The 25,733-nt window shown below is 34.0% G+C and overlaps 1 protein-coding gene across 4 annotated transcripts in view; it reads left to right on the top strand.

The window, feature by feature from the left end:
• The first annotated feature begins 2,234 nt into the window (after window positions 1-2,234).
• The window catches only part of LOC126706966 (ankyrin repeat-containing protein ITN1-like), a 223,625-nt gene continuing 200,126 nt past the window's right edge, over window positions 2,235-25,733 (top strand). For all 4 annotated transcript variants that reach the window (XM_050406557.1, XM_050406556.1, XM_050406559.1 and 1 more), the window contains exon 1: window positions 2,235-2,339. In XM_050406557.1, the coding sequence (XP_050262514.1) occupies window positions 2,250-2,339 (90 nt within the window). In that variant the 5' untranslated portion in view covers window positions 2,235-2,249. The remainder of the gene's footprint in view (window positions 2,340-25,733) is intronic.

The following is a 25,733-nucleotide window of genomic DNA, read 5'->3' on the forward strand; positions in this document are numbered from 1 at the left end:
ACTTTACCTTCGATCAGCCTAAGTCTAAGCCTCCTCAACCATCAACTCTCCTCATTGAAAAGCACACTCTTCTCTCTTCAATCTCACCGATTTAAATGGAGTAGACCCTCCATGCTCCTCCATGGTCAACCTCAGCCAACACCACCACAAAGATGGCCTCTCATCTCTCATCTCATTTTTCTCCCTAAAACCTAATACCAACAAACAACTTCTCCCTCTGAAAACCACACTTAGGGTTAGCTTATAATGTCCTTTATATACTACATCACGAACTGAGTTTCAAATGGACAAGTTTGGCCCAATGGGCCAAACTTAAAATTCTGCAGAACCACATCTTGATCGGTCAAGCCTTCTTCTCGATCAATCGAACTTGGCATGCTTCGAATTTCCTAAACCTACAGCTTCTTTTTTCTTATATTCTGATTTGTAGCACCTTGAACATTATCTAATATATCCTATAGATTCTAAGATATCTTGACAAGTTTGTGTTCATAGTTTGCCAATTGTTCTAAACTTTTAAAACTTAACAAATCCATATATCAAACCAACAAGGGCCTAGACCTGCCCAAAAATGTTTAATCGAACTCTTTATTAATGTTCATTAATATGTTGGATTAATTTTACTTCAAATTAATCTTGTTATTTTTTATTTTGCCCCCTAAAATTTTGAGTCATCCCTAATCGACCATAGATCATTTTCTTGTGAGACTCCCACTTCCTCCTCCCCCAAGTGAATTTCGAATCCGAGCTAGCTCAATAGAAAACCTAGAAAGAGCAAGCATTTCATAATCTGTGAATGTTTAGACTTTGCAACAGCTAGCTTTCAGACTTTGTTAAGTTCTTTGGTAAAGTTAATTTTAGATGTCAAAGTACAACACTTATTAATGCTTAGACTTTTAGCACCACAGCTAGCTTTCATATTTATTTAAGTTCTATGTTTTTTTTTTTTTTTTTTTACATTTTTTTTACATTTTTTTTATTAATACGATAGATTTAAAATTTATGTTGTCCACTATTTGACTATTATTTTATATCTTTAAGCTAAGACATCAGTTAGTTTTTGGTCTAGCGTGGATATAAACTCTAAATCTCTTATTTTGCAATAAGAAATTTTACCAATTGGTTTAATTATAACCATCAAAATTCTATGGTTAGATTAATCTTATATATCAGTGGACAACATGCACCGCTACGAAATACTAGACAATAATGTCATGCACAATGTGCGAATACTTTACAAATACAATATCATTTGTAATAATTGTTTTTTTGAAGACCTATATATAATACTCACTTTGTTGTAAAAATATTCATGTTTTGTTTCAAATGCTTTGAAACTAGATCTTCTTAATTCATATTTTATAAATTAATTAATAAAGGTCCTAAAATTAGTTTCTAAATATTAATTGTAATTTCCCTATATTTGCATTATTTCTCTTTAGATTTTAACTTAATATTAGAATCAATTTTCTGTGGACAATAAATACCTTTTTTTAGTAGGCAAAACATACATTTTTCTATAGATTAAAAAAAATATTAGAGATGCTATTTTTTTTTTTTAATAAACATTCTTTCCCACCCAAAAAAAAAAAAAAAAAAAAAAAAAAAAACCAATCCAAACCAAAATAAATTAGGGATATCAAATTTGAGACAAATATGGGATGAAAATTCCAGGCTGTAGTCTTTGTTGTATTCGGGTATGAAATGAAGAAAAGAAAGGATAGAAAGCGAAAGAAATAAAGGTAAGTCATTTGGGTAGTTCAAAATAACCTTATAGTACACGGCACGAATAGCTGAACTCATAGAAGCACATGTTTTGACTTTTGAGTGCCTATTAATAATTTTAATATATATGCGTTATTAGTTATTAACTACTCCCTCCGTCCCATTTTGTTTGTCTTATTTGAAAAGTCAAAATTTTTAAGGGAATATCATTTATTGTCTTGTCTATCTTTTAAAAATGTATAAGTTTTCAAAACTACCCTTACATAAATTTATCAAAAAAATTGAACTAGTAAATTAATAGGGGTATAATAGGAACATTAGTAAATTAATGACTTTTATTTTTAGAAACAGGATAATATTTTGGGACATCCCAAAATAGAATAGAGGACAAACAAAGTGGGACGGAGGGAGTATGTATTATTGATCTTCTCAAAAAAAAAAAAATGTATTATTGACTTATCAAAAATAAATAAATTATGTATTATGGGATTGGTCTCGTTATCTTATCTTGATAAATCGCGTCCATGTGCTTCTTTGAAGTCCAAGCTCAGGGAGCCACTGAAACTCCCAACCAGTCCAATAACAGCAACAACTACATCAACAGCATAGCCAAGGTATCTCCAAAATCCTTCCACCTTCTATTTCTATTTCTTTCGTCACTTACACACTGATCACACACACACACACACTTAAGACCACGTCCCACAACTCTCACAAACAGACCATAACCACCGTACACAGTGGCTCAATCACCACCCAATTTTGAGCCTATTCCCTCGGACCCATCATTCCAACACAAGCTCCTACCAATAGATAATGCCCAAAATCACCCCCAACAATCAACATTATGGCTCCCAAATTAAAACAGCTCCCTCACTGAACCATGGTAAAACTAACTAAACAAAAATAAATAAATAAAAATAGGGAAGAAAGAAGAAAAATGAAGAGGAAGATTAGATCTGGTTTGGGAGGACCTACCTTAAGGCTTGAAACGTATAGTTTCAAACCTGATTGATATAAAACTAAGCCTACGAATTATATAGATTCCTCTTCTACCTCAATTTTCTTTGGGGAAAGGAAATTTCCCAAGGGCTATAGTCATAGTGATCCTCCTATTCAACCATTTTCGAACACCTCATAGCATTTTCAAGGTGTTCAAGACGTCTATCATTTCTATATGATTTGATTTCTCGTACACTAGCCCTTCTTTCTAATGGGTTTCGAATCTAAAAATCATTTATTGGTACATAACCTAACTGAGGTAAATCCATGACTTCAATTCAGTTCTTTTTTTCTAGTCTGACTAACCAACCACTTGAACCTTGAATTGTCTTGTCTTATGACTCATCGATCAAATAGATTAATTTTTTGAAAGAACTGTTCAAGAAACAAGTGATTCCTTTTCTCGCTACCAGTTGATCCCCAGACATATTCCTATTAATTCCACATATTTTTTTGAATTTTTCACAAACAACTTTAAGATGTCTTTTTATGTTCTTCCATTGTTTAAGAGAACACAAAAATATCATCTATATAGACTACACAAAAATCTTTAAGGTCATTAAAGATTTTTATCCATCCATCTTTAAAAATCTTGAGGAACTATATTAAGTCGAAAAGGCAACCCAATCAAAATTGATGGGATCTTTATAGCCTCTTCAACTTGGATTATATAAATGATTTATTTATCTAATTTTAAAAACATATTTTTAAATTGTTTATATTTGGTTTTTTGAAAAAAAAAAAAATTGAATTCTGTTAAAGAAAGAAATCAACAAATACTTCAGTATCATTCACGATTTATTAATGATAAAAATGACAATCTCCAAAATGTATATTTTTAATTTATATAAAGTTCGGAATAAAATTACAAACTTTCAAATATATTAAATTATTTTCATTTCAAAGTTTTAAACTAATTTCATAATATTTTTCTCTAAATAATTAATTCCTACTTATATATTTGTTTCCATTTTTAATATACTTTTAAATTTTTTTCGTAATCTTATCTTTTAATTATATATTTCTCTAAATAGATAAACTCAATATTTTTTTTTGAGTAAAACTCAATATTCTTTTATGAATTATTATTTTACCTTTTTTTTTAAATTGAAATTATTTAATTATATAATTTAAATTAAGGATTTTATCATTATAAATCTTTGTTAGTAAAAAAATTTATCTATTCGGAACCTAAAAATATATTTTTTTGAGCTCTTTATTGTTAAAAAAAAAAAAAAAAAATGTTTATCTTACAAGAAGAATTTTCAAAAATTAAAATTGTATAAGCCTGTCCTTATATTCTTATATTTTTCATTGAAAATAGTATTTTAAAATTGATCAATCAATTGTTAACCTTTTAGACATTTTTTGTAAAATATTTTTAATTTTATTTAAATTTTGATCACACATATTATTTGACTCGTAACTTGCAAGTTGAATGAATGACCAACCCAAAGCTGTCCAGTCTAATGACCCAAGCCCAGCCCGAAATGAAAGGCCCAAAATCCATTATTGCCGAATACCAATTAATCCAATCAGATTTTTTGACCCAATGCGCCCAATAAAGAAACAAAGATAAGAACAATAAATTCAAGGGAGATTTTGGCCCATTAGCATTGATTTTTAAAATATTTAGGCCCGAAACACTGTTTGGGAAATATATAGCAATATACCACTTTTTTAGGTACTCGAGCTTGGCAAGCTCGAGTACCATGTTTTTTTAATCCACTATTGCCCCATATTCAAGGAGCCCTATAGTGGCGTTTTTAAGCCCTATAGTGACGTTTTCGGGCCCTATAGCGGCGTTTTTAAGCCCCATACCAGGTTAAGGGGCCCTATAGTGACGTTTTCGGGCCTTATAGCGGCGTTTTCCTGCAAAATTTTTTTTATAAGTGGTTAAGGGGCCCTATAGTGGCGTTTTTAAGCCCTATAGTGACGTTTTTTGGCCCTATAGCGGCGTTTTCCTGCAAAATTTTTTTGTAAGTCCCATAACAGGTTCAAGGGTCCCTATAATGGCGTTTTTTGGCCCGAAAACGTCACTATAGGGCTTAAAAACGCCACTATAGGGCTCCTTGAATATGGGGCGATAGTGGATTAAAAAAACATGGTACTCGAGCTTGCCAAGCTCGAGTACCTAAAAAAGTGGTATATTGCTATATATTTCCCAAACAGTGTTTCGGGCCTAAATATTTTAAAAATCAATGCTAATGGGCCAAAATCGCCAAATTCAAGCCTAGTTAATGGGTCCACCAACGGACCAACCCCTACGATTTACTAAATTACACAAACACCACTACATTTTTATCAAATTACATTTTTACTCATAGAAAATGTGAAATGGCTTGATAATCTGCCTTTGACTATTGAGTCTCTGTTTGGCAGATTGTCCCCCTGTATTCGGTTCCTTCAAATATATATCATTGAAGATTATCAAAAATTTTGGTATTTGAAAACCATCATTGCAATTTTGCAGATTATCATTAGCCCATAAAGTTAAATTATTTCAAAATAGAAATTTTTATTACATTGGAAGATACTTAATTTTTTATTTTTATACTCTTCAACTATTCACAAAATTTTGTATTCCATGTTTACATACATGATATCTTACGTAGTTCATTTACAATTCTTGTCTTTTATTTCTTACAAAAGAAAGGGGAAAAGAAAAACCATCAAAGAGGGTGCTTTCATAACCTGTCTCATAGAATGAGTAATCCTCATGGACCCTCTTCCGTTCAATCTGTTACTTCAGATACTAGTCCTGACATGGCTTTAAAGATTAAGTCGGAGACTAGCGGGCATGTCGCACAAGAAAATCAAAATCAGAATTATGAGAGTGAGACTTATAAGAGTAAGTGTTCTCTCTTTACCTCTTGTAAGCATGCAATTACTCAACGTCCCAAACAAAGTGACACATGAGTTTTCGAGTATTATTGGGAAAGTTCTACATAATCGTTTGTTCCATCTGTATTCTAATTTGCAAAGACTATATTGAGAATTTAGTGACGTCGAGAATATTACAAATTGAATGATTAATTATAATGATTTTACAAATTTTATCATATAAGATGATATGCCAACATTTAAATACAACACAAAACGTAATTGAGGAAAATATTTATTTATTATATAATTGATGTGATATCATTTACATTTATTACATGTCAATTTTTGTAAACTTTTTGGTAGTGAAATAATGGTAGTACCTTTAATAGTTTCAATTACAAAAATGCAAATTTAACTGTATAAACCTTACAAATAGCCTAACTGTTTAGTTAAATGCAAAATTACCTGAGAGAGCTTCTTTGTCCCTTCTTATGAAGGAGTTTTTTGTTGTTCTGTCCCTTCTTATGAAGGAGTTTTTATTGTTTTGTACCTCTTTGGATAACAAGTTTATCCAAAGAGCTTCTTTGTCCCTTCTTGTGAAGGAGTTTTTTGTTGTTCTGTCCCTTCTTACGAAGGAGTTTTTGTTGTTTTGTACCTCTTTGGATAACAAGTTTATCCAGAGAGCTCGTGGGGTTTTTTCTTGTGGGGGTAAGGGAAACGCAGGGAAGTTTTTCAAGATTCAAAGCAAAGGAATGCTACAAGTCTCTAATCAACAATTTGGTCCATCACTTCGGGTTTCGCCATACTGTTCAATGGAGAAGCAGTAATTGTGGGGCCTGTGATTTTTAAGAGAAGTCCATCCCAAGATGCAGGGAGTAATAAGGGTGACGCCGATAGGAACATGGGCCAATCCGACACAACAGCAACAATGGAGGGAGGTGACGTGGTACAAGAGTTGCCTGAAACAGTGCATGACAGAATTGGAACGATGCATGAGTACGTTTCAATTACGGACTCTGAGGGCTACGCAATTGAATCCTCATTAATGCCAAAATTGGGTCCAAATTTGGATAGGAATTCAAAAGTTAATATGGGAAAGTATCAACCCATAATTGGAGAATCATGCCAAGTTAATTCACCTGCCAATTCGGATATGGAAGTTAAGAGAGATACACACGACAGCTCACCATTTAATGCTCTCATTAATCTGCATTCACAGCAATCCCAACGGCAATCAACGAGGTCCACGGTTTTAATATGGAAATAATATCACTTGAAGCACATGCCTCTCATGATGCGGCTAGGGTTCCCACATTAATTGGATGTTCCATTGCGTGTTCTTCCTAAGTGGTCTCGCAGAGTGAGAGAAGTAAACCCCTCGGCAAGGCCAGTAAGTGAATCTCTTTTAGGTCAAAAACATGATGCATTTGACATGGATATTTGCTCTGATTTACCTTCTAAAAGACAACATGTTTATGAAAGTGATGTTGAAGAAATTTTTAAAGTGGTAGAGGCTGATCATTAGCCCCGCCAGGTACAATGAGTTGCCTAGCATGGAACTGTCGTGGGCTTGGGAACCTGCGTACAGGTAAGGAGCTTGTAGAGATAATACGAGCAAAAGATCCTTCTATCGTCTTTTTAGCCTAAACACTGACAGATGAAGCAAGGCTAGATACAGTACAATGAAACATTGAGTTTGACCATTGGTGGGTGGCTCAATGAGAAGAGAGAGGAGGTGGATTGGTTCTTTTCTGGAAATCATTAGTGAATTTGAAGATTGAGGGTTTGCATAAGTATTACATTGATGCAATCATTGACAAAATTAAATACAAGTAATCAATGGTGTTTCATCGGTTTTTACGATGAACCAGAGACAGCCAAAAGAAGCAAGGCTTGGAGTAAGTTGAGACTACTAAATTTTGACCCAGTCATTCCATGGTTATGTGTGGGGGACTTCAATGAGATTACAAGACAAGATGAGAAATTGGGCGGTGAATGGAGGTCTCACAATCAAATGCAATTGTTCCGAGATGTTATTGACGAGTGTAGCTTCATGGACCTTGGGTATGTAGGTCCGAAATTCACTTGGGCTAGACACTTTGAGGATGGAAGATCTATATGGGAGAGGCTTGATAGAGGATTAGCCAATAATGGGTGGTTTCTGAAATTCCCAAGGTCTCGGGTTCATCATTTACAATGTAACTCTTCAAACCATTGTCCATTTCTTATTGTTCTTGCACCTTTGGACATTCCTCAAAGGAAAAAACCATTTCGTTTTGAGGAAATGTGGTTGTCTCATCCAAGTTATGGAGAAACTATTCAGGCAGCATGGGACTCTACGGTTGGTTAAGATTTGAGTAATGAAATTTTGGCAAAAATTGAGAAGTGTGGATCGAACTTAGTTGGGTGGAATTGTAATGTTTTTGGTAATGTGAGACAAGAATTAATAAAAAAGAGCGAGTTGTTGAGAAGGGCCGAATTTGAAGCACAAGTCAATGGAGTTAATCATTGGGTAAAGGAGTTAAAAGCAGAAATTGATGTACTCATGGATAGGGAGGCGAGAATGTGGGCTCCAAGGTCACAGTTATTGTGGTCTAGTCAAGGTGATAAGAACACAAAATATTTCGTAGTTGGGCAATGAAAAGATTCTGAAAAAATCAGGTTAGGGGTATTAGAGATGGGATGGATGCTTGGAAAACTGAACTTGATGAGATCGCAGCGGTATTATCAAGTTACTATCAGAATCTTTTCACAACTTCTACTCCTGACAATTCCAACAATGTGTTAGAGCATGTCCCTCAATTAATTACGGATGAGATGAATTCTTATCTATCACGTGAGTTTTTGGAGTGTGAAGTTTCAGCAGCTTTGAATCAGATGGCCCCACTTAAGGCACCGAGTCCAAACGGAATGCCACCCCTTTTCTACCAACATTTTTGGGGGATAGTTGATAAGGATGTGACTTCCTCCATTTTATCTTGGCTAAACACAAGTACCTTACCCCACCCTGTTAATCATACTTTTATCACACTCATTCCAAAGACTAAAAATCCTAAATATGTTACTCAATTTCACCCTATTAGTCTTTGTAATGTGTTGTATAAAATTTTCTCTAAAGTTTTAGCCAATCGATTAAAGAGTATCCTTCCCACAATAGTCACTGAGCACCAGTCAGCTTTTACCAAAGATAGATTGATTTCCGACAATATCTTAGTTGCCTTTGAAACACTACATGGATTACAAAAATACAATTCCGATTCCTCAGGATTCATGGCTCTTAAATTGGATATAAGTAAGGCATATGATCGAGTTGAATGGATTTTCCTTAAGGAAATCATGAGGAAGATGGGGTTCAATGAGAGATGGATTAATCTAACCATGATTTGTGTTAAAACAGTGACTTATTTTGTTTTAATGAATAGGGAACCAAGACGCCTTATTCACCCATCTACATGTATCAGACAGGGTGACCCTCTATCCCCCTTTCCTGCTACGCCCGCCCCTTTCTTAGTTAATGAGGCAGCAAGTTTAGAATCTACTAGAAAATAGAGAATCCACTTCAGATAACCACGCCTCTTTCTTGCTGTGTGCTAAAGGGTTGAATGGGTTGATCAAAAATGCTGAATTGAATGGAGATATTCATGGCTTCTCTCTTTGTAAGAGGGGTCCAAAACTAACTCATCTCTTATTTGTAGATGATAGCCTCCTATTTTGCAAGGCAATGGTGGAAGAATGTGCCAATGTTCTAAAAATTTTGAAGGCATATGAGAGGGCCTCAGGCCAAAAGGTGAACAAGGACAAAACAACTCTCTTCTTTAGCAGATCTACTTCAGATGATATTAAATCTAGCATCAAACAAACCCTTGGGGTGCAAGATATTTTACAATATGAGAAGTACTTGGGGCTTCCATCTTTGGTGGGGAAAGGAAAGAAATCAAGCTTTAATTATATTAAATAAAGGGTGTGGAGAAAGCTTCAAGCTGGAAGGGAAGTCTTAATAAAATCTATTATTCAAGCAATCCCCACATACACTATGGGATGCTTCAAAATTCCTTTGGATTTGTGTGATGATATAGAAGCAATGATTAAAAACTTTTTGGTGGGGGCAAAGAGGCAATCGTAGGAAAATTCATTGGGTGAAGTGGGATAAGTTGACAAAATAAAAAATGGTGGGTGGAATGGGATTCCTGGATTTGGCATTATATAATGACTCTTCATTGGCAAAGCAAGCTTGGCACCAATTACATAATAGATCATCTTTATTTTATAAGGTGTTCAAAGCTCATTTTTTCCCAAATTGTTCAATAATGGAGGCCAAGGATTTGAGGGGAGGATCATACGCTTGGAGGAGCATACTTAAAGGGCGAGATGTCATTCAAAGAGGGGCTAGATGGAGAGTTGGGAATGGGAAATCAATTAATATATGGTAGCATAGATGGATTCCAAGGAAAACCTCCTCCCTAGTGGTTTCATATCCGATTGAGTCCATGGAGAATTGTTCAGTGGCAGTGTTGATTGATGAGAGTGATAGGAGGTGGAATGAGGAATTGATTGATGGGAGTTTTTCATAGGAGGAAGCAGCAATTATTAAAAAAATTCCCATTGAGCCAAAGAGTGACTGAAGATATCCTAATTTGGCCATACATGAATGATGGACAGTATACATGTAAAACGGGCTATAGGTTCCTCAAGGAAAAAGCTGAGATGGATTATGTGCAGGTAGATTTAGGTACGAATACAAGCTTGTAGAAAGGGATTTGGTCTCTCAAAATTCCTAACAAAGTTAAAAATCTGCTATGGAGGGCTTGTAGAGGTGCGATGCCAACAAAAGAAGCACTAGTCTGACGTACCATCATCGATGATCCGCTGTGTGACCGGTACCATGAAACCCTTGAGACTCCACTGCATGCTCTGTGGCTTTGCAAGGAGCTAGACATGGTATGGGAGAGGTTTGCCCACTGCCAAACGCCTCGAGAAACCAACTTCCTGAGTTTCAAAGAACTACTATCATGGACACTCACACAGCCAAGTGAAGTGGAACTCTTTGCGATGGTAGCGTGGGAGATATGGAATCAAAGTAATAAGGTTTGCCTCAACCAGGTTGCTGCTCCACTATACCAGATTTTCCAAATTTCATCAGTAAAACTTGTTGACTTCATGACTAGTCAACCATCTGCAACACCGTTGATGGGTAGGCAGGTCAATCACAGAACTAGATGGCAACCTCCTTCGACGGACTTAATGAAAATTAATTTCAATGTAGCTTTTTTTCTAGTGTTAATGCAGTAGGCATTGGTGTGGTAATTAGAAACAACTTGGATCAAGTTATTGCTTCTTGTTCCCAATGGTTATCTTAAGCTTACAGCAGCAATGAAGTTGAGGCTCTGGCAGCAGTTAAGGCGATGTCTTTCGCGGCGGAGATTGGCATTACCAAAGCTGTGCTGGAAGGTGACTTACTCACAATCATGAAAGCTTTATCAAGTGACCATAGTTCCTTAGCTCCATTTAGGTTAATGATTGATGACATTAAGTTTAGTGTAGAAAATTTCGATCAATTGCTTTACTCTCATGTAAAGAGAGAATGTAATTCTGTTGCTCATTGTTTAGCAAGACATGCTTTTAATATTTCGAATTTTTTAGTGTGGATGGAGGATGTTCCACCACAATTTTCAGTTATAGTTCAGGCTAATTTAGCCGGCTCTTTTTAATCAAAGTTCAGTCCGAATTCTCAAAAAAAAAAAAAAAAAAACTATGACTTATCCATTGCACAAACCATTTCTACTTGTATGTGTAAAACAAATGGATGGAAGTGGATGAAAGATAACTTTGGATAGTGTGCTCATCATGAGTGAGGGTGGGGATGTTAGCATAAGACCATATGATTGGGCCTATTGGGTAACCATGCGAGTAGCTAATTAGAAAAATCCTAATTTTAAGATTTAAAACAATAGTTTATTTTAGCATCTTATTCAAAATAGAAAAGTGTGCTCAATAGAGTGGCGTCTATCATAGTCTTCCATCCTTCGAGAAACAATTCTAGCATCCTATCGATCTCTCCCATTTATGTTCTCACTCTATTCTAGGGTTCCATCAAACAATAGCACTAGGATTTGGTCTGTGAACAATACCAAGCACTTGTATTGTAATGCCTACGCATTGACAAGCCAAAGGAACACCTTGATTTTATTGGTGATTTTGTACTCTTTTGCTATGTGCACGATTTCTAATGTAGAATATGACTTGAATTTAATGGTCACGTGGGATTCCATTATACGTGGACTCAATTATACTTTAAGGTAATCTTTATTTGGTTTTAAAATTTTGTATGCTTGTAGGAATATAAGTCCTACATTGCTTTGGAGCCAAATTTAACTTGGATTGAAGTCCTCATTTGTCTTGGCTCTTGAATTCTACTTGAAGTAGGAGTGTTGTATCCACACACGTGGATGTGCTTCCTAAGGAATTTGTATGTATTGCAAATTCTATTGCTTGAAGGATTTTCACTCTTAGCCAACTTGAATCTCCTATATAGGTAGAGTGTTGTTGCAGCAAATTTAGTTTGTAGGCATGAGAAAAAGAGATTTTCTCTTGTTTGGTTCTTTGATATTTGTGGGTTGCAATTTGGAATAGTGAGAGAGATTTGTTACCGCTTGGTTTTGGTTCTGTGTTTGGTGATTTGCTATTTCTTGGTGTGTTGCAACTTTTGGATTTGATTTGTGGCTCTCTGTGGGTGCAACACATGGTTCGGGGAATACACCTTGGCCGAGTGGATTGAGGCAGAGAAACAAAGAGTCACCACCTAGTTTTATGGTCTAAGAACCACAAATATAGCTCCCTTATGTAGAAGGACTGGTTTTATTATCAGAGTATGGGTTCAGAGTTTAAGTACGATTTTGGGAAGGTGTTGGGCACCCAAACTGCCTATCCCGTGGATCGACTTTCACTTATTGTGTTCTACGCCTTAATCTTATTAAAGGCACATTCAATATTGAATCTTTAACACACACACACACATTAGCATACAACATGACATTTCATCTCAAATCATAACATACATCTATCATGGCATTTCATCACACCATAAACCCTAGCATACATCTTGTAGATATCATATTATTCCATCCAAGGCAGAAACATGTACACATCAAATCAAAGCAGGAACATAGACAACAAACAAATCATATTATCACTCAAAGCAAGGCATATAGACTCGCATATACATGTTCATCAAAGGAATATTAAGCTCTTTTAACAAACAAGTGCATGTTCATATGATTGCACTTACTGCATCTCAACACCCATGGCATTAATGCATGATCATATTATACACATTTTCATGGTATTAAAATAAGAAAAAGAAGGAAATCCTAATCTAGCATGTTAAAGCAAACAAGTATACAAACAGAGGGACAGAGACTCAAAATCATAAAATAGGGGCAAAGCAAAAGAATATCGTATAAAAGATACAAAGAAACAAAAATAGAAAAAGCTTGAACTAGGGTTTCTAGGCATGAGTATGTGTTTGCATACATAGGCTTGTGTACGCAAGTCAGTTGTTTGTGTATGCATACTTTGAGCTTGCATATGCCAAAGCATGTGCACGCAGACACACCCTAAACCCTAATCTAGAAACTGGAAACATAGAAAATGAACAAAACTTAAATCTAGCAACCTAATATGCATCAAACCAACAAGCAAAGAAAACCTAAGCTAAACAAACATGTTAACACATAAATAAAGCAAGAAAATAGATTAAAACATGATAAAAGTAAAGAAATGAAAAAGAAAAGTTTAGAACTCAATACCTCAAACAATAAGCTTTTCAAGCTTTATTTTGATCGTTCCCCTCAGTCAATCTATTCACAATCAAATATAATAGTGATTAGTAATTTTAAACTTAAAAAATCAAGACCAGAAAAGGTCCCAATTGAATAAAATTGACTTGAGGATGTTCTGTGAAAAACTCTCTCTTTGATTCACTATTGCTAGTGAATCTTAGGTTTTCTCTTAGGATTTTGTGTCTTGAAAAGTTTCCATGTATGGCTTTATATTTTGAGAAAATAAGGGTTTGGAAAGGTTCCCAGACAATGTGGGATTTGTTCCAAACCTCAACAATAATGTAGAAAACTTGCCTTTCATAGGTTTCTAAAACCCTAACTGCATGCGTAGGTCCATGCCTACATATGCATGCATCAACCCTGCGTATGTAGGTCCCGAGGGTTTCCTTGGCCATTTACTTTCCAAAAATAGATTTATTTGCTTATAAAAAGTTATATTTTCCATTTTAATACCTCACAAGTCAATTAGTAATCTAATTGGACCCTAAACCAACCTTGGGTCTTAGAATTTCAGAATCATCGGGGGCCCGAGTCATAAGGGGTACAAAATGCAATGTTTATAGATACCCTTCTTTTGATTCATGACTTTCACTAATGAAATAAAAAAATCATTTATTTTTTGACGTATAACTCGGGCCCAACCTATGCACACGGTATAGAATATGCATACACGGGGCGAGGCGCAACTTTGCAGAGTTGTGTGGGGTTTGTATGTCCAAATTCCAATCCTTGTTGCTCGGGAAACGTGCAACGACAAGTTCACTATCCCAGAACCTACTTTGCCAATTGCAAGCAAAAGGCAAGTGACTCACTATCCAAGAGTCACTTAAAAAGAAAAAAACAAACAAGCCAACGACCGCAACCATCAACCAAACAAACGAGGTGCAGTTACAAGCTTAAAAAGAAATATATATATATATATATATATATATATATATAAATATCTGTGGTGTCCATCTGGGGCTTTTACCTCAACCTTCTCTGGGTGGCTTGCGCCTCTGGGTAATACTTTTCTTCTTCATCTTTATCTCTACTTGTTTTGGTGAGGCTCTTGCCTCGGGATGACCTTGGTCTTTGTCTCTATCTTTACCTCTTCCATTGTACCTACATTTTCAACTCCTTCAGGATATGTGCACAAGTTATGTATTTTGACCTTACCTGACTAATGTGTGGCCCGTGCTTGCATATTCAATTTCCATAGGATATGTACACAAGTGGCCTGGTCTTCCGACCCACGAAGGAGTCTTGGGTGAAGAATCCAATAGGAATGATGAAAGACTATCACCCCTCCACCAACTACAACTTGCCACGTGGCCGAGTTGTGCACAGAGTTGTGGCACTAGAGCCACTCTATTATTAATGCATATAGGGGCGGAGCCTATGAGGGGCACTTTTTACAGCACCTGTTTACTGTTGTTGTTATTTGATTTTTTATAATTTTTTCTTTTACCATATTTCAGTGGATGGGTTTTACATTTTACTACGGGTTTGTTTGGATATTGTTTATTACTAAAAATTGAAAATTGAAAATACTAAAGTAAAATAATTTCTAAATGTGTGAATAGTGTCGTGGGACCCAGATTTAAAGTTGTTTTTGCTGAAAAAAAATACTTCCCGGTCCCATGAACAGTGCATGAGACCCACTAAAAAAGCACTTGCTAGGAAACGCGCAAAACACATTTCCCAAACTCACACTATATGAATTTTAAATCCTTCCTAATGTCCTTATATATACAAGTCCAAATTTTCTATTCTACTCTTTCTGCTCCACTATATACTTTATAAATAAAAACATGCTATATGTTCATGGGAAATTATTGTATACTCTCGGAGTACCGTAAATGCGTACTCCTTCTTCTCACATGAATGGTGGGTCTCACTAATTAAATTCATAGTGGGACCCACCATTCCTGTGAGAGGGGGGGACTACGCATTTATAGTACTCCGGAAGTATCAAATAATTTTCCATATGTCCATCTATTTTATTAAATGCTAAATTTATACCTTCTTTTATTTCAATTATCTAAATATAATAGGTTATTTATTTTAGGAAATTGAAATAATAAAAGGCATAAATTTCGCATTTAATAAAATAGATGTACATGTGACATGTTTTTATTTGTGGGGTATATAGTAGAGCAGGAAGAGTAGGATAGAAAATTTGGGCTCTATATATACTGTACTAAAACAATAAGAGAAAATGAAAGGCTAAATTCTACAATGATATGTATACGTACAATTTTGCAGGAATGTTGTTATACTCTTAATATTTATTTTCTCAATTTAATTTATGGAACCAAATTAGATGCCTTAATTTTCTATATTGAGATTAATCTTTTAATTTGAATTTTAGCAACTATGAATTGGATATTTGGTTTCTTTATTTTAATGATATGAAATATACTTATTGAAATTATAGAGAATTTTAGCATAATAATGAGATTTCAAATCGAATTCTAAATACACTCATATGGAGGTAGATTATGGTTATGTTTATATCAAATTTTATATAACAATTATAGTTGTTGACAATTGTTTATTTATTTATTTATTAATATTAATGATTTATTTATTATCTTTTTTAATATTGTCTTTCAATCTTGCCCCCTTAAGCTAATATCCTAGCTCTACTACTAAATTCATATGACTCTTAAATTTTCAGGGTCAAAAAAAGCTGAGGATTTTGACCCCAATCAAGTTATCCAAAATGGTAAGAATTTTTTAATTTTTTTTATAACTTTTTTGGCATTCTTTAGTTACAGAATTATCATTGGATATTTTCAGTGACAGCAAAAGCTGAGGATTTTGACCCCAATCAAGTTATCCAAAATGGTAAGAATTTTTTAATTTTTTTTATTATAACTTTTTTGGCATTCTTTAGTTATAGAATTATCATTGGATATTTTCAGGGACAACAAAAGCTGAGGATTTTGACCCCAATCAAGTTAGCCAAAATGGTAAGAATTTTTTAATTTTTTTTATAACTTTTTTGGCATTCTTTAGTTACAGAATTATCATTGGATATTTTCAGGGACAACAAAAGCTGGGGATTTTTACCCCAATCAAGTTATCCAAAATGGTAAGAATTTTTTAATTTTTTTTCTTATAACTTTTTTGGCATTCTTTAGTTACAGAATTATCATTGGATATTTTCAGGGACAGCAAAAGTTGAGGATTTTGACGCCAATCAAGTTATCCAAAATGGTAAGAATTTTTTAATTTTTTTTATAACTTGTTTGGCATTCTTTAGTTATAGAATCATCATTGGATATATATCTTTTTCTTTCATAGGAATTTTATTATTGATATTGACCATTGATAATCAATAGCTATAATTTTTTTTTTTTTGGAGAAAAAGTTTTTCATATAGTTGGGTTAAGGGCGTGGCATCACAAATTTTTTTTCATTAATGCATATACTGCTTAAAATTCCAGGTCAAACATCTGTGTACCTTAACCTCTATCAAGCTGCCAAAAAATGTAATTGGCACAAAGCTAAGGATATACTTCGTGAAAATAAAAAAACCATTGGACGTTCCATTACAGAATCGCGTGAGTCAGTTCTTCACATTGCATTCGCATCAAAACACACTGCATTTATAAAAGAAGTGGTGCGAATTTTGACTGGTGAAGACTTAGAGCAGAGAAACATAGATGGAGATACAGCCCTTTGCTTTGCTGCGAAATTCGGAGTTGTGACAATTGCTAAGGAGCTGGTGGAAAAGAACAATAGACTCCCATTGATCCGCAGTAGTGAAGGAAGGACACCACTTTGCATAGCAGTTTTGTTCGGACATAGAGACATGGCGTCGTATCTATGCACTGTGACTTCTTTTGAAGGTTTGAGTCCTAATGAACATACGGAGATCCTTGTGGCTACTGTTACCTATGATATGTATGGTATGCCCCACATCTCAATAGTTTTGTGAGTTTGAGGCAATTAATTTAAAAAATTCCAGTACATCGTTTGATGTCCTTACAAAATTTTTATTGGGCATGATTGCATGAAAGCTTTAACAATGATCAAGTGTATTGTTTTTATGGACAGATATAGCACTCTACCTTCTGAAAAAATATGAAACGTATTCAGCAAAAATAGAGAAAACCAATGAAAAGTTAGTGTGGTATGGATATAATAAGGCTGCAGCATTGCTTGAGTTGGCCAGAAAACCTTTTGCAATTGGCAGCAAAAGTCAGCTATCACTCTGGAAAAGATTCTTAAACTTCTGTCAGTTTGACTCCAACCCACATTTCCTTATTTGCATAGATATATATAACGTAACACTCCCCTAACTGTTTATATTATACACTTTGATGGCAACTTTAGTCAAATCAACTTGGAATGAGCAGTAGCTTAATTTTTATTAATTTTTAGATGATATGAACTTCCTAAATTAACCAAGGGAAATTCTCAAACTTTCTCAAAAAAAAAAAAAAAAAAAGGGAAATTCTCATAAAGTAAACCCTTTTCTATTTGAAATATCTTGTCTATTCGTAATACTTGTATGTGTTTCCCTTACAGACACGAAAATTGTAGGTAAGGTTTTCTTCATTTCTACTTTTATTTTGTAACGGGGTTAATTTTGGAGTTGGATTTCTTCACATGCATAGAACTTGTTATTTTATATATTTTTTCTTTTTCATTCTTTTTGTAATTTAAAAATAAGGCCGTTCAATTAGCACAACTAACCAGGGAAAAAAAAAAAATCCTAAAGTTGTTAATGTCATTGTGGTTTGAAATTTTATTTTTAAACTACAAGACTCTTGTCCAAATAAGTAATAACCACATTTAGTACATTAATTATATTTTTCCATTTATTTTAATATATTTCAATATTATTTCTTGATACGGATGTTAAAATAATGTAGCCGATGTTTCCGTCTTCGTATATTATATAATAATAATTATTATTATTATTATTTTTTGACTAAATGGTCTTTGAATTGATTTTTTTTCCCCAATATTCAGGGTCCACATGTATCCTTGATATACCTGTTATGCAGGCGCTAGTGGAAGAATTGGTTTTAAAAAACTTAAAATTGGATGAACTATTCGAAGCCAAAAAGTTCTCATACATCGTTGTTCGCAATCTACTTTTTGATGCTGCAAAATTTGGGAATGCTGAATTCATAAATAAACTTATTTGCACTTATCCTCACATCGTATGGACAACAGACGATTTCCATCGAAGTTTATTTCACATTGCTGTTATACATAGGCAAGAGAGTGTCTTCAATCTAATACATGAGATCTTTGTTGTCAAGGAAGTAATTCTAACCTATGTTGATGCCTATAAGCAAAACATCCTGCACTTAGCTGGAAAATTGCCTCCTCCAAATCGATTAAATCTTGTACCAGGAGCTGCCCTTCAAATGCACCGGGAGATTTTGTGGTTTAAGGTTGGTGTTTGTGTATTATTTCAATTTCTTTTTTGTTCTGGTTACACTTACCAATTTAAATCTCCAAAATTGTAGGAGGTAGAAGAGATTGTGCCGCCTTCTTACCTGAAGATGAAAAATTCTAATAACCTAACACCATGGGAATTATTTACAAAGGAGCATGAAAAATTACGGGTAGAAGGTGAAAAGTGGATGAAGGATACAGTAAACTTTTACATTGTTGTGGCAACATTGATTACCGGTGTGGCTTTCGCAGCAGCTTTCACTGTACCGGGTGGCAGCAATCCAGACACAGGCAGCCCTATTCTATTGAAAAGTGTTTGGTTTAGGGTATTTTTCATATCGGATGCAATAGCACTGCTATCCTCTTCGACGTCAATATTACTGTTATTGTCAATTCTCTCATCACATTTCAAGGAAATTGATTTCCTCGTGTCATTACCATCAAAGTTGGAGCTTGGAGTCAGCGCACTCTTCTACTCAATTGCAGGCACGCTGGTAGCCTTCATCGCAACCTGTTTTTTGGTCTTTAAAAGCGAAATGACATGGCTTCCGATTGTTATAATTGCTTTAGCTGGTATCCCAATTACTTTCTTTGTTTGGCAGCATTTTCAATTTTGGGCTAATATCACCTACTCAACATTCTGGCTTAGGTTTCTTTTTCGGCAACTCAAGCATAGAAACTAGGATGATCAATGATGCTGCAATTGTTTGTGATTGTTAATGTAACTAAGTATCGACTTTCAATGTTTCTGGAGTACCACCGTTTGATACAGGAATATAACTTCGTGTCTTGGAATTGCATTCTAATAATCTTAATTAGGGTCCATTTAGATACCGTTTATTATTGAAAATTGAAAACATTATAGCAAAATAATTTTTAAATTGGTGAATGGTATCGTGGGACCCAGTTTTAAAGAAAAATTTGCTAAAATTAATATTTGCAAGTCTCGCGAACAGTACACGAGACCCACAGAAAAAACACAAATGCACAAAGGAATTTCTTCTCAGTGCAATCCAAACCCATCCTTAATCAAACTCCATCAGTCTTTTTATTATTTTATTTTGAAATATTTCATTTGTATTTTATGTTTTTTTATTCTAAAACTTTTCGGTTGCAGTAAGTGAAATTAAACGGTTTTAGGATTGTGTGAATGTGTTTCAGCAACAAAGTTGGCACCCAAACAGAGATGTTGGTTGTCATAGTTTTCTCAGCGTTGCATTCAATTACAATTTCTCTTAATTGAAGACAGTGGTCTTCTGTATTATAACAGGCGTGAAGGATGATCATTTGGTTCTAGCATAATTGGAAGTTTTAAGGTTTAAAAATGATGAAGGCTTCTTCTTAAGTGCCATGAGAGAAGGGTATTCAGCATGAGAGAAGAAGGAAAGCAACTTGTGAGTTTTGCTTTTGATAGTTGAATAATAAGATAGCAAGAAGAAGAAAAGCAACTTGTGAGTTTTGCTTATGATAGTTAAATTATAAGATAGCATAGAGTAATGATCCGTTTGGATTGAAGGGGAGTAGAGTAGGGTAGAGTAGAATTAGCAAAAAATTAGTCTATTTTTAGCCAATTCTACTCTACTCCCATGGGCGGCTCTAGTCATGGTTCAGGGGGGTTCAAATAAACCCCCTGACTTGGCAAGAAAGAAAATATAAAATATAAAATATATTTTGTTTTGACCCTCTAAAATAAAAATTGGAACACTTTGACCCTAATTTTTTTTTTTAATCACAACTAAAATAACCTTAAATATAATCCTCTTACCAATATTTTGGCATTTAAAAAAAAAAAGAGTCCAACAACAAGCTAATTTAATCTAAAACCTTGAAAATAAAAATTAGTTATTGAATCTAAAGTGCTTTTAATTTGTTATTTGTTGAGTAAGGATTAGGGGTGTGGGATAGGCCAAAAGTGATTGAATGAAGACAAAAACAAATGTTAACAGAATAAAAATTTTCTTAGCATTTATTTGGGAACAGTTTATCTAACTTTTTGTTTAAAATATAAAATAAGTAGAAAATCACATGAGACATAGTTGGAAAAAAGATGAAATGATAAGTTGGCTTATAATTAAAACCCAAACACACTTAATACAGTTACAAAGAATAGTAATCGTCAAAGTTGAGTTGAATTGTTAAATACAAAAATTGTAAAGAGTTAAAACAAACTAATAGATATAAGTATCTGAGCAATGATAATTAAAGTTCACTTAGCAATAATAATTAATAATTTTATTGTATTTGAAAACTATGGATGATTTTCAATATTTTGTTTTAGCAATAATAATTACTATGTTCATTGTATTATGAAACAATATGCCAAATGAATTAATAGTTTATATTTTATTTTCTTGCTAGTACATTGGACAAATTTGTAATAAAGAAATATCGTTGACCACAAGATTTATTTTTCTATTTAAGATTTATCTTTTTATTGAACCCTCTTAAAAAAAAAAAATTCCTGGAGCAGCCACTGTCTATTCTCTTCCACTTCCCCTCCCTCCCCCTCAATGCAAACGGAAATGAACTCATTTTTTTGCAGCCACAAAAGTGACTCAACTCGACATGTGCCCCCTCCCATCTTCCCCTCCCATGCCCTCAATCCCTATCTAATGAAAACCACTATCAAATGATAGGGAAATAGCAGAGGAATGGGTGTACTTTATATGTTAAGAGACAAATGACTTTGGTTGCCTTTGGATGAATGGGTGTTTGTGTAAAGGTGCAAATAGGCCAAATCAATCTTTGCCGATGGTAAAACATGATGAATCAACCAAGTCAAGCACCATTTTGGCTTCTGATAGCAGTAGAGATCAGGGATGAAAAGCCAGCTAGAGGTTACAGGTGGCTCATGGCTTTGGTTTGGTGATCAGCCAGTGAAGTATGGAGTGCCAATGTGGGGTGTAGTGATTTATGTGAGGGGGAAGAGGCTAATGGGTTTGGTTAAAAATGTTAAAATAAAATGGCTGAATATTTGCCTTTTACCATTATTGAAACTTCATTCTGTTTACAATTTTGTCACTCACAAGGATCTATTCTCTGTGTTTTCAACCGATTTTAAGAACAAAAGTGTAGAGAACAATTGAATACACCTTTCAGGAGTTCTCAAAAACTCTGTTTTTGAATTGCAAGTTTCAGAACATTGAGAACAGAAAACTTCCAACCAAACACTTTTTGGAGACAAAACTCCCCTCTTGTTTTTTTTTAATAACGTAAAATAGTTTTTTGGAAAGAAAGACTAAGCTCCAAAGTCCAACCTTCCTTTCAAAATGTGCACCAGTGTCCAAATATTGTACTTTCGCTAAATTTGGGGTTCTGAAATTTTCAAATTGATATTAAAATCTTCAAAATTTCAGCATACACATCAGACACTTCCCTCACCCACCAATTCATAATCTTCATATATTTTTTTTTTGCAAATCTCCTTTGTGGAATGCCTAGATTAAAATGAAAATGGGTTTTAGAAGGATCAAAAGGGGATAAAACGAAAGAGTATAAAGACTCATGCAAATGTTTTCCCTTGAACAAATACCATGCAATTGACAAAAGATATGATTATAAAAATGTTTGCCCCATTATGACTTCTCCAAAATGAATAACCAGGATCTAATAATCTAATTAAATGTCTAAGAGCATATCTCAATGTCAGCCATGTTGGAACATATAGATGCTACCAATGTGTTCCATACAGAAAGCTCTGGCTACATCTGCTCAATCATGCCTCCAACATCTGCTACATCACTGAAATAATGAGTATAAGGCAACTAAGTTAGCACTGAACGGCAAATTTATTAATCTGCATGAAGCCATCATATATAAAAAATCCAAAACTCAAAAGTGAATGTTGGGCATGTATTGTGTGTAGGCTTACGATTGCATTCTTTGTGTAAGCAAATACTAAGAATCCCTTGCATGAGTTCACTTATATTGAATTTTTAGCTCAGGTCAACTCTTGCTTTGGCATAATATAGAACCATTTACGTGCAGATCCTTTGTATCTTTATATATGGTATGGGACAAAACAAAATAACACAGTGACTAATAAGGTTACCTGAACTCCTACAAATGTCTGACAGAGATCTTGTAAGTACTTACAATATTGAAGCACATTTGCATAAACATTTCATGAATCACTTGAAGTGCAAACCTACGAGTGTTTGCTAAAACTCAAAGTATATCATAAAATGTCAAATGTGAGCCCAAAAAATATGAAACGTTAATAAGATATCTCCCCTGATACAGCCAAATCATTGTATTTGAATGTACAAACTGGTTAAGAAACCAGAACTGGTACCAAAGGCCCATTAATTTCAATGAGCAAAAGATTTGGTGTATATACATATAAAAGACTCAAGCAATAACGAATATCAACTTAATTTATGCTTCAGTTTTATCAACCCTTTATACTAGAGTTCAGTAAAACAGAACGAATACCACTGGTCCACAACTGGACCACAATTACTCCATTGGCACCACAGCTGTTTTCTCATGCATTCTTACAAGATTAAACAACACCAGTCAACCCCACAGCAATGAAATATTCATTTCGAAGCCCTTAACAGAACATAGAATGCTCAAGACTGAAGTGGGTAATGTAATTCAACACCAACACTCTCTTATCAGTTGGCTTTCCATTCAGGCCAGATTGCCTAATAGGCTTCTTTAATGGGGATATGATGGTAATAATAATATCGTGTTTATTCTATAGAAACTTTGTTGAGAGTTGCATTCATTTGTTCTTCAAGTGTTCTATCACTCAAAGAATTTGGAGCAATCTTACGCGTTTTTGTGCGCAGTTCACAAATTAGGGTGTTCGTGGCATGAAGTTCTCAAGTGGGGTATTGATAATTTACAAAGGAACAAATTTCAGATCCTCTTTGCGTAAAGTAGTGTGGGCTGCAATAATATCTACAGTGTATTTTGTTGTATTGAACTTATCAATATAATATCTCATCTGATTCATCAATAAAAGAAATTGATTAAACAAATTAACAAATGTTTTCCAAGTTTCACACTGTAACATCACAAAATAAAAATAAAAAATAAATAAAAGATGTTAACAACTTGATCTAAAGCAAAATAAAAACTAAAAAGAGCAAATTATAAGCTACACAATCAAAAGCACTGCCCATTTCGTAAAGCGTTAATAAATCAACTAATTTAAGTTCAAATAGGGTTAAAAATAAAAAGGGTACATAATGGGTTTTCTGATTCTTCTGAAAATGGGTCACGGCCACAAAACGGTGACGTATAAAAGAATTGCAATGGGAAGTGAGAAATGTGTACTAGACTGACTGTTGTGTTGTGTGTATTCTTTTTTCTTTTTCTTTTTTTTTTTCTTTTTTTTAATATGAAAAAAAAAAAAAAAAGACTATATGTTTGAGTAGAATTCATTTCAATCATCTAATTTTGTTTTACTTTATTTTAGTCTTCTAAGTTTTAAGTTTATTCAATTAAGACTTCTCTCTCAACTTATGTTAAGTGTTGTAATTATTTATTTTTTTTTTTTACTTCAAATTTTTTAAAATAAAAAGTTCCTATTAATGATTGAAAAATATTTTCCAATTTTTTTTTTCAAAAATATTTTAGTGAAAGTTCACACAAAGACTTTAATTGAATAAAATTGAAACCTAGAGGATTAAAATAAAATAATATAAAGTCAAAGGACTAAAATGAATTCTGAAAGAACTTAGAAAGTAACTTTTGCATTTTAGCCAAAAAAATAATAGTTCGGAAGGTTTCCGAGTCTTCTACTAATTTGCTCGGTGTTTGTAACCTTTTTTATTTTTTTGGTCCGGTTTGCAACTTTTTATAAAAAATAATGAACTTTTGTTGCTATGTAATTGTATGTGGAAACGATATATTGATCTTCCTAGTATTTTATTTATTTGGCATAATTTTAATAAAATAAAAAATCTTGTTTATGTTTTGGGGAATAAAAGGATGGATCTAATATAGGAAATTGAACTTCTGACATCTGTTTTTGAGAATGTTCATACATATGAGGATCTTGATGCTATTGTAGACCTGTGTCTATTGGAATCAGGATGCAATTGAGGTAAAAGTTGTCCATAGCTCTTATCAAGTAATTCTTTGTGAAATCACCATGGTTAAGGGGCAGTCTTTTTTTGCGTATTTCATTTATGGTTCCAAAAATGGAGTTAATAAACGTAGAAGACAACTATGATCTGATTTATGTAACCTCAAATGTCTAGTGGGTAAGAAGCCTTGGGTGGTTGGTGATGATTTGAACTGTGTAATGGGTCTGCAGGAGAGATTGTTCTCTGTTTGAGGATGAGTTTCATCAATTACTTCTGGAGCTAGAAGTGTTGGATCAACCTTACATTGGTGCACTATACACTTGGTCCGATAAGAGGGACGATGATCAATTTCTAGACAGGAATTTAGACAGTCTTTGTCAATTGTTATTGGTTTGACTGTCTTCCTCGTACTGAAATTGGATTCATTCCTTCAGGTGTTTCAAATTATGCTGTTGTTTTTGTCTTTCCATGATGTCATCAGTTATAGCCCCAAGCCATTCAAGTTCTTTGATATCTGGACAGATCATCCTAAGTTATGCAGATAACTAGAGCTTGTTTTGACCAAAGAAACTAATGGTGAAGTTGAAGTTGCTTAAGGTTGAGCTGTAGAAGTTGAACCAGGAATTTTTTTGGTGGTCTTCCATTAAAAGTCCAAAAAGCTAGAGAGGATCTAGAGGATGTACAAAGAAGATTTCTTCTCCTCCCAGGTCAGCAGGCACTATTTAGATTCAAAACTACTTATCTTACCATTATAACAATCAATTCTTTTCTTTCTTTTCTTTGAAAGAATCAATCATTTCATTTAAAAATAATAGAATACAAACGCCAATACAACACCTAGCAGCTAATTGCACTTAATCAAGTATAACACCTACAAAAATAGAGAGCTGTATTAATA

The sequence above is a fragment of the Quercus robur genome, chromosome 11 (assembly GCF_932294415.1).
Source record: "Quercus robur chromosome 11, dhQueRobu3.1, whole genome shotgun sequence".
Taxonomy (NCBI): Eukaryota; Viridiplantae; Streptophyta; class Magnoliopsida; order Fagales; family Fagaceae; genus Quercus; species Quercus robur.